Source organism: Cervus elaphus, chromosome 9 (assembly GCF_910594005.1).
Source record: "Cervus elaphus chromosome 9, mCerEla1.1, whole genome shotgun sequence".
Lineage (NCBI taxonomy): Eukaryota > Metazoa > Chordata > Mammalia > Artiodactyla > Cervidae > Cervus > Cervus elaphus.
The window spans coordinates 53,651,588-53,662,347 of NC_057823.1; the positions used below are offsets into that span (position 1 = coordinate 53,651,588).

Consider the following 10,760-nt stretch of genomic DNA (forward strand, 5'->3'; position numbering starts at 1 on the left):
GTTCTATTGACTGGGTGGAAAGTATATTGGATCTTATTGCACTCTTCCCTTTGAAATTTTTTAGCATAAAGGGTAAAAGTGCTACCTGTCCATCTTCAGTAGTAGGGTACCTTATTTGTTTTGGTTATTGTTATATCGTGTTTTTCATGAATTCAATTTATGACAAAAGTGACCAAATTGAAAATTAGTGATTTCTTAAGTAATTTTCCTTTTTTCTCATTGTTGATGGTGTTTTGAGGGGAGGAGTTCTGCTATTTTACATTGCTGCTTTGTTTTCTCTCAATATGCCACATTTGTCAGTTTAAATTTGTATTATTTTATAGTGTTCATTACATAGCTTGATTGTTTATGGTGTCATCTTAAGTAAAATACTCTTCCATTAGAAGAATATAGATACAAACTTATTAATAATTAAGATGAAAATTCAGACTGTTAAAGAAATGAACTTGGTTCACTTTTCTCTTAATTTTTAAAAGTAAATATCAAAAATCCTTAATATTTGTGCTCTTTCTCAGATGTTCACAAAGGATGGGTCTATATTAATGGCTTATAGATGCCCCATGGTGTTCCAAATCATAATATATCCAATCTATAAGGGTACAGTTCAGTACAGATTTTGGTAACTAGAATGTAGTGTGGATAATAAAGCTACTGTGCATATACACTTCTGTGATTTCTCTTACAAAATTAAATATTATAGACTAGATGATGTAGTAAAATGCAATTTTGCTGACATTGTGAAATGTGTAAAACAAATTCCAATTTTCTCAGGAAATTTTTCTTTGCTTCATGAAGCTTTTACTGGTCTTATTTTGCATTGCAACAGATACTTACTAGTTGTGAGAATTTTATTAACTAGACATTTAAGCAGTACTGCTGCTGCTAAGTCGCTTCAGTCGTGTCTGACTCTGTGTGACCCCATAGACGGCAGTCCACCAGGCTCCCCCATCCCTGAGATTCTCCAGGCAAGAACACTGGAGTTGTTTGCCATTTCCTTCTCCAATGCATGAAAGTGAAAAGTGAAAGTGAAGCCTCTCAGTCGTGTCCGACTCTTAACGACCCCATGGACCACACGCAGTCTACCAGGCTCCTCCGTCCATGGGGTTTTCCAGGCAAGAGTACTAGAGTGGGGTGCCATTGCCTTCTCCGTAAGGCAGTACAGTCCTGAAAAAAAAAAATGTTTGGACCCTCTTTATCTCTCAGAGGCATAAGAAACAAATCTTATTTTTCTTATGCATAAGAGTAAGAATAGACAAGAACAAAATACTCTACTTGAATAATTCAGAAACAAGCTTGTACACTGCCAGATAGAATGAAATTCAAGATCAGATCCTTTTATATAGGAAAATTTAGTCATGATTGAAGAGGTGTCAAAATTACTGGCGGGGGAGGGAGAGACTGATTACTTTTCCAGTAAAATTGGCTGGAAAATTCACTATATAAAGAAAATACCTAAGTAAAAATATCTTTACAACCTTACTATTGGTTTCACTTTCTTAAACAAGGTTTTAAAAGTGCAAACAGGAAGTGGAAGGGAGGTTCAGGAGGAAAAATGTGTATACCTATGGCTGATTCATGCTGATGTATGGTAGAAACTAACACAATATTATAAAGCAATTATCCTTCAATTAAAAAATAATAAATTTTGAAAAGTGCAAACAATAAAGATAAAAACTGACAAACATTACTACCTTAAAACTAGAGGATAGCTCAGATAAACTAGCAGATGGGATGCAGGGAGAAGCTACTTGCAACATTTTAACTCAGAAGGATTAATATTTAGATTATTCAGATAACTCCTCAGATCAGCAAAAGTCAGAAAATCAAGGGAGCCAATAGAATGTTTTTTAAAGGACAAAAGAGAAAAGTAATTCAAAAGAGGGGAAAACAAAGTCTGAAAAGAACACGAAGTGACATGCAACCTCATTAGTTGATGATATACATGATAAAATAATTTTACACCCATAGATGAGAAATTTGGGTAACATCATATGGAACCATAGATGTATATGCATAGAAAATTGCATATACCCCCATTTTGAGGGAATTTCAATAGTATTTAATGAAATTTAGTATGTATGTAAATTTAGTTTTACTAAAAATATAAAAATATACACATTTTAAGATCTAGCATTTCTACTTTGGGGCATATAGCCAGAAAATTCTAACACAGCTTTTCAAAGTGATGTGCATAAGAATGTTTATCTTGGGAAAGCAAAGAATAGGAGTCTGTCTACATATTCATCAGTAAAGCAATTGATAAATGTGAAACATATTTGTGAAGGAGCACTATGCATTATTCATAAGGAGCGAACTTCCTCTGCCTACAATCCTACAATCTGCAGGAAACCTGGGTTGGATTCCTGGGTCAGGAAGATCCCCTGGAGAAGGGAATGGCAACCCACTCCAGTATGCTTGCCTGAAGAATTCCATGGACAGAGGAGCCTGGTGAGCTATACTCCACCCGGTGACAAAGAGTCAGACATGACTGAGCAGCTAACACTTCACTTCACTTCACTGTGCGGTGTTGAAAAGGAGTGAACTTGGTGTACAATCACATGGATAAATTCCAAATGTTTTAAAAGGAAGAAAAAAGGAAAAAAGAAAAAAGGAGACTGAGATTTATAGTACAGTACCAATATATCCATATAATACATAATATCTTACACTTGTAAAAATATACAAATATATAAACATATTGGAAGAAAGGAAGAAGGAACAGATGTAGGAAAGAAGATGTGTGTTTTACATAGGGGTGTGGACGGAAGTATGAGCTATACCAATATCAATGACAAAAAACAACTATTCAAAGACACTGCTTAAATTGATTGCAGCATCATAGTTGATTTAGTATTGATCAGATCAAGTTGGTTAAAATATATATATTATTTCTGTATCCTCTCAATAAGATCAATTCCCCACACTCCATGAGAACAAAGTATTTGCTTCTCATTTTGAGACATAACAATATCCTTGAGATTTTATATTTTTAGTAAGGGTGGTATAGATTATGTACACCAACACTCCTACTGGAAAAAATAGCTTAATAACACACTAATACATTGTCAGGTCACAGTTAATGTTAAAAGATAATTCAGAAAGATAAAACAACACCCAATCCATTTTTTTCCCTGGGATTTGGAATTCTGGGAAATGTGAACCTCTATTTTGATGGTGTATTATGGGGGAGAAAATCAAAGCCTAACATACTGAGAAGCTGATAGAAGACCTTCACTTCAATAAGTCTGGATTCCTAAGAACTACCACCTTTATGATAATAAACTGGAAATTGATAAGCCCCTGTGTGCAATTTTAGCCTTGAACTTGATTTTTAAGGTTGAACTTAATTTAAGGTGGTAGTTGACAAGCAGTCGTCCCAGATCTTGATAGAACCAAATGGAGACCTTCTATGAAAGAAGGTTTATTCATCTTATGCCTAGAATTATTTATATAATTTTTATGTTAACTTGAATATAAAGAAAACTGCATGCACAAAGAAATATGACACCATGAGTGAATCCCAGCAAAACACAGAACAAAAAAATAAACAAACAAACTTGCAAATGGGCTTCCCTGGTGGCTCAGACAGTAAAGAATCTGCCTGCAATGCAGGAGACCGGGGATCCCCTAAAGGAGAAAATGGCTACCTACTCCAGTATTCTTGCCTGGAGAATTCCATGGACAGAGGAAGTCTGGTGGGCTATGGTGCATGGGGCCGCAAAGAGCTGAACGCCTAACAATTTCACTTTTCAAATTTGCAAACACTTCAGATGTTTCAATTATCAGACACACTCTATAATAAGCTAACAACTTCAATTGAAGTAAAATATATACTTTAAAATGTACAGGGAACAAGAAACAATAAAATATGAAAGATTAGGGAAGAATCAAGTAGAACTCCTATAATTGAAAAATGTGATACAATTTTAAGCTGCATAAAAGGTTTAATAGAAAACTAAATGCAACAAAATAATTTGTGGAGCAAAAGATAGGGCAGAAAATAACTTATCCCACATGCAACTCATAGGGTTAATAAGATAGAAAATATGGGGGAGATGGTTAGAAAAGGATAACAGAGTAAACAAGTTTAACATATTTATCCAGAGTTCTAGGAGAGATGAGAAAGACTGGATCGGAGGCAATATTTGAAAAACTAATTACTGGGGGACTTCCCTGGTGGTCCAGTGGTTAAGAATCCACCTTGCAATGCAGGAGACATAGGTTGGATCCTTGATCTAAGAACTAGATCCCACATGCTGCTAGAGGGAACTACTGAAGCCCCTGAGCCAGCTTAGGGCTACTGCTGGTACTAGAGCTGGTGCTCCTCAACAGGAGAAGCCACCAAAATGGGAAGTCTGAGCACCACAACTAGAGAGTAGCCCCTGCTTGCTGCAATTAGAGAAAGGCTGCATGCAGCAATGAAGACCCTGGTGCAGCCAATAAATAAATCTAAAAAAAAAATAATGGCTGGGAATTCTTCAGAATTAATGAAAACATAAGTGCACAGATTCAAGAGACTCAAATAAGCCTAACAGGATAAACAAAAGATAACCATACCTGGAAACATCATTGTGAAATTTGAAAAAAGCAGAATTTTTTTTAAAGAAAAGTCACAGAAAAAAGACTTTTCATGTTTAAACACATGACAGACTGAAAGCTATGTTCCATGTTGACAACTTCTCAACAGTAGCAATGGAAATTTTAAAAAAGTAAACTACCTTCAAAGTGCTAAAAGAAATAGCAAACCTTCCTGCCTAAATAGTCTTTGCTTGTCATCAAATGAGGGAATCAAGTCAACTGGATGTCAGTTGATTTTAAATTAATCAAGATCATGGGAGAGAAGTGGGATAAAGCTAGCTTTCAAATACAACTTCTTATAATTTTCCTCTGTCCGTCCCTTACTACAGTCTTAAGTCCAGGAATTTGACTTACTCTCTAGCCTTCTTCATCTCTAGTGACATCCAATTCTTCCCTAGTCTAGCAGATCTATATAACCATGACCACTTCTCAAGAGAGTAGTCTTAAGAAAAAAAAAAAGAGTAGTCTTTTAGAGCTGCATCTCTAAAATCATAAATTCAAACATATTTCTCTTAATTTACAGCTTACATTATTTCTCTAAGGGCTTCAGTCACCATTCAGATCAATAAGTCCCAAATTTTCTCTGCAGCCCAAACCTCCTTCCTCACTTTATATAATGTAAGATCATTTATGTAATAATTTATATGGATGCTCTATGGACACTTTAAACTCAACATGTTTTACATCAAAATTTTCCCTTCATCAAAACTAAATGTTTTCTCTAGCTCTATACATATGCCTTCTGATCTTCCTATGTTCACTCTATCAGTTAACAGAACTAATACTCACCCAGTTCCCTAAGCCTGAAAAAAAAAAACGTACATTTACTTTTACTCGTTCTTATTCTACTCTGTTTAATCACCACATACTGCATATTTTATCTTCATTATCCTAAGACAACTCTATAACTGCATTTGTAGATGAGAGCAATATCACCTCTTAACTGTATTAATGCAACAACTTCTAATCTGTCCCTTGCCTTTAGTCTTACTCCTCTGTGATTTATCATCAACTCTGAAACAAGATCATATTTTAAAAAATAAAACTGGGTCATGTCACTTTTCTATTTACAACCTTTCAATAATCTCACATTTCTATTTATGTAGAGTCCAAATACCTTGGCATGTGTTACAAAATTATTTGTTGATCTTTCTAATCTCACCATTTCTCTCTTCTTGCTCTATGACTCAGCCATACTGATCCTATTTCAGTTCTTCCAAAACATTTCTTTCATTTTGGATCTGTACAACCATGTTTTTAGTTTGCTGGAAATTTTAGCCCATGTCCAGTTTTTATTTGGATTACTCATACTCATTTTTCGTGTATCAAACCAGAATTTACTTTTTCCAGAAAAGTCTTTCCTGTACTTCCAAATTCTGGTTAGGTGACCCTATGCTCTTATACAAGCATGAACTTTTGCTTATCATGGCATTCATTATGCTCTATTTTAAATGTGTGATCACTTTTCTGCCTCCATCTTTCAGGACAGAAACTATGTCTGTTTCCCATCCTACCCCTAACACTAATCACCGTGCCTAGCACAAAGTATATGTTTAATAAATATTTGCCAAACAAATTAATGAATGGAGGAATAAAATATGTATAATTATATCTCTGAAAGGCTTGGGTGTACAAAACAGAACTCAGTTCCACAACTAAACTGGGCTCCAGTTCGTTCAACTTTAAAAATGTTGACAGAAACTGGACATATTTTACATTATTCAATACTGATGAGCATTTACTTTTTACTGCTGCCAGGAAGGTCACTTATGGAGTATTCCTAAGTAAACAGTACCATTTACCCAGCCAGTATTGTCCAGCCTCCCCTGAAAAACTGTTTTCATATACCAGGTTCAGTTTCCAGTGCATGCCTTTATCCTTATCATTTTTTTGAAGTGTATTTGCTGATACCTAGAGAAGACTAAGATCTCTGGTCCCATTTCCAATTTTCCTTGGAAACTCTTGCTCACTAAGTCAATTACATAAAAGAGTCCTCTTAACTATTTTTAGTTGTTTTATATATTGTCTTCAGAGGGAGCATAACTTATCTGAGCTTGGGATGATATCTTAAATACACTTTTTATATCCACCACAGCTCTAGAGATGTAGTCTATTGTGTTAAAGACGTAAAAGTAACAGCATCACATAGGACAAAGAAAAAACTCAGAAAAGAAATATAGGAGAAAAAAAAGAAATCTGGAGAAATATAGAAATACAGGAGAAAATACCTTTTGCACCATCAACAAACACAGGATAAATTAATATTTTGTCTTAAACTTACTTAACTATATTTAAAACCTGAGAATCTGCAGAGTCGCGTGGTGGCGCTGCAGGATAACATTGGGAAATATTTGTACCATCAGAAGCTCTGGTTTCCGTGAACCTTTGGAACTGGGAGTGCCGGAGAACCAGTGGTGATTAAAAGAGGCTTTCAAGAGAAAGCTAGGGAGCCAAAAACTCCTTTGCCACAGAACTGCAAGTCTACAGGCTCCAAAAGGTTCATGCTGATAAGAGAAGCTGTTTGAGATTGCACTGAAATATTTCCGCAGAAAGGCATTTGACTAGGGAGCCATGGAGCTAGGAAAAGGAAACCCTCAACAGATAAGGCAAGTGCTGCTTTTCTTTGTTTTCCTGGGAGGGTCTTTGGTGTGTTCAGAAACCTGGCGCTATTCTGTAGCAGAGGAAACGGAGATCGGCTCCTTTATAGGCAACATGGTGAAAGACATAGGTTTGAGTGTGGAAGACCTGTCTGCAAGGGGGGCCAGAGTCATCTTTGACGATTATAAACCACACTTGCGGTTGGATCTGCAGACTGGCAACTTGCTCTTAAATGAGCAACCGGACCGAGAGGCACTTTGTGATCTTACCGAGCCATGTATATTGCATTTCCAGGTACTACTTGAAAATCCTTTGCAATTTTTTCGAGCTGAGCTTTGGGTTGAAGACATAAATGATCACACTCCCACGTTCACAGACAAACATATATTTCTGAAAATCTCAGAAAGCACTGCTCCAGGAACCTCGTTCCAAATGGACAGCGCTCAGGACTTGGATGTAGGAAAGAATGGTGTCCAAAACTACACGTTAAATCCCAATCCTCATTTCCACCTTAAACTGCAAGGCAGTGAGGAAGGTACAAAATACCCAGAGCTGTTACTGGACCAACCTCTGGATAGAGAAAAGGAGCCTGAGCTTAGATTAACGCTAACAGCCCTGGATGGCGGGTCTCCACCGAGGTCTGGAACTGCGCTGGTGCGTGTGTTGGTCTTAGATATCAATGACAATGCCCCACAGTTTGAGAGATCCATCTATGAGGTTCCGATACCAGAAAACAGCCCTCTGGACTTCTTGGTCGTCAAGGTATCTGCGACAGATTTAGACGCAGGAATAAATGGAGAACTATCTTACTCATTTTCCCACGTTTCCAGAGACATACAGAAGACATTTGAAATCCATCCAATTTCTGGTGAAGTCCGTTTAAAAGCGCTTCTGGATTTCGAATTAGTTCAGTCTTACATAATAAATATCCAGGCCATTGACGGTGGGAGCCTTTCAGGAAAATCAGTAATTTTAGTTAGTGTTGTAGATGTGAATGACAACCCGCCAGAAGTAGTCGTAACATCTCTTACCAGCCCCATACCAGAAAATTCATCGCCTGAAATGGTGGTCGCGGTTTTTAGCCTCCGAGACCCAGACTCTGGCGACAACGGGAGGATGGTTTGCTCAATTCAGGACAACCTTCCGTTTCTCTTGAAGCCTAATTTCAAAAATTTCTACACCTTGGAAACAGAGAGCCCACTGGACAGAGAGAGCAGAGCCGAGTACAACATCACGATCACGGTCACTGACATGGGAACCCCCAGACTGAAAACCGAGCACAACATAACCGTGCTGGTGGCCGACGTCAACGACAACGCCCCCGCCTTCACCCAGACCTCCTACACTCTGTGGGTCCGCGAGAACAACAGCCCCGCCCTGCACATCGGCAGCGTCAGCGCCACAGACACAGACGCGGGCGCCAACGCCCAGGTCACCTACTCGCTGCTGCCGCCGCCAGACCCGCACCTGCCCCTCGCCTCCCTCGTGTCCATCAACCCCGACAACGGCCACCTCTTCGCCCTCACGTCCCTGGACTACGAGGCCCTGCGGGCCTTCGAGTTCCGCGTGGGCGCCGCCGACCGCGGCTCGCCCGCGCTCAGCAGCCAGGCGCTGGTGCGCGTGCTCGTGGCGGACGCCAACGACAACGCGCCCTTCGTGCTCTACCCGCTGCAGAACGCCTCGGCGCCCTGCACCGAGCTGGTGCCCAGGGCGGCCGAGCCCGGCTACCTGGTGACCAAGGTGGTGGCGGTGGACGGCGACGCGGGCCAGAACGCCTGGCTGTCGTACCAGCTGCTCAAGGCCACGGAGCCCGGGCTGTTCGGCGTGTGGGCGCACAACGGCGAGGTGCGCACGGCGCGGCTGCTGAGCGAGCGCGACGCGCCCAAGCAGCGGCTGGTGGTGCTGGTCAAGGACAACGGCGAGCCGCCGCTGTCGGCCAGCGTCACGCTGCACGTGCTGCTGGTGGACGGCTTCTCGCAGCCCTACCTGCCGCCCCCGGAAGCGGAAGCGGCGGCCGCGGCGCCGGCCGACCCGCTCACCGTCTACCTGGTGGTGGCCTTGGCGTCGGTGTCGTCGCTCTTCCTCTTCTCGGTGCTGGTGTTCGTGGCGGTGCGGCTGTGCAGGAGGGGCGGGGCGGGCTCGGCGGGTCGCTGCCCGGTGCCCGAGGGCCACTTCCCGGGCCACCTGGTGGACGTCAGCGGCACGGGGACCCTGTCCCAGAGCTACCAGTACGAGGTGTGTCTGACTGGAGGAACTGGGACCAGAGAGTTCAAGGTTCTGAAGTCTGTTGCCTCTAATCATCGGGGGTCCGTGATTAATGTAGAAGAAAACTCAGACTTTCTAGATAGTTTTGGATTCAATTAGGAATTTATCAGTTTATTGGAGTTGAAAGTTTTTTCAAAATATACTGTTCCCATTAGCTTTTAGATCCATATAGAATTTTTTTTGCTGATTTCATTTTCCTAGTTAAGAAGGTTAGCAATTTTTCTTAAGTGTATAGTCATATGTATGCTCTTTATTCTATTTTGATGGAAAAATCTTTCAACTTAACTACTGCAAAGTCACAAACATTTGTTCAATTTTTCAACTTTTTGTCATCAAACACTATTGATTTGAAAATAACCCCAGACGCATTCTGTTTATTGTTCAAAAACTGCTTCCTAAAACAAAACCCAAAAAACTGCTTCCTAATTTTTTGATACTGTGGTTATGTAGGAGATGGGCATCATAAAATATAATGAATTATTAGTATATCTTATATTGAATCACATTATGCCTGTCTTAAATTTTTTAATGGAGAAATGTCTGCAAAATGCATGTTTTTGTTTCACAATTGTATTAAATGGAAAAGACTACAATTTCTCCTATACTTAGACTTTTGCTCTCTTTACATCAACCTTCTGTATATAACATATATGTTACTGAAATATTAGATTATTTAAAAATATTTAAATAGGTCCCTTTTGTGTCTATCTATCCCACCCTACCTTTTTCAGAAAACAACTCTCTTCAATAATAGTATATTGTTGCAGCCATGTTTATTTTATATGACTTACCTCCCTCTGTGATTTCAGATAATCAGACAAGGTTGTAGACATTGCTGATACAAGCTTGACCAATCTCATTTTCTCTGCTTTAAAAAATGGCTTTATAAACTAGTATAAAATAGCCCATTAGATACCTAACAAGAAAATTATATCGTGATGGCTAAATACATGAAAAAAGCACCAAAAGTCAGTCTACTTAGATAAGAAGGAAGGAGATGCCTAAAGAGTAACCTTGTTGTGGATTTTCTGATCTCTTTCAAGTAAGATTTCTCTATTGAGTTTTTGGAAACAAATATGCAATATTTTAATAAATTTCCCTCTAAATGACATGGCCAAATTGTTTTTTCCCCTTGTCAAAAGCACTTTTAAGTAGTCTTGCATGGATTGGACCTTACTATTGGTTTGAGATGTTAAAAATAATGGTTTTCATATTAATGTACTATTTAGGATCAAAGATTGTGGAATATTAGTAGTCTCTGAGGATCTATAAAGAATTGATGGATATTTCCAAACTGAATGGTCTTTGGAGTGTTTAAC

The 10,760-nt window shown here is 39.3% G+C and overlaps 1 protein-coding gene across 1 annotated transcript; it reads left to right on the forward strand.

Annotated features, from left to right (window-relative positions):
• Nucleotides 1–6,975: 6,975 nt before the first annotated feature.
• On the forward strand, nucleotides 6,976–10,450 carry LOC122700243 (protocadherin beta-18-like). The gene has a single exon (XM_043912998.1). It carries the CDS (start codon nucleotides 7,150–7,152, stop codon nucleotides 9,538–9,540), a length of 2,391 nt encoding a protein of 796 aa, XP_043768933.1. The 5' UTR covers nucleotides 6,976–7,149; the 3' UTR covers nucleotides 9,541–10,450.
• Nucleotides 10,451–10,760: the final 310 nt, after the last annotated feature.

Bases quoted from the DNA above. Each gene is read 5' to 3' on its own strand.
- LOC122700243 (XM_043912998.1), top strand. From the start codon at position 7,150: ATGGAGCTAGGAAAAGGAAACCCTCAACAGATAAGGCAAGTGCTGCTT.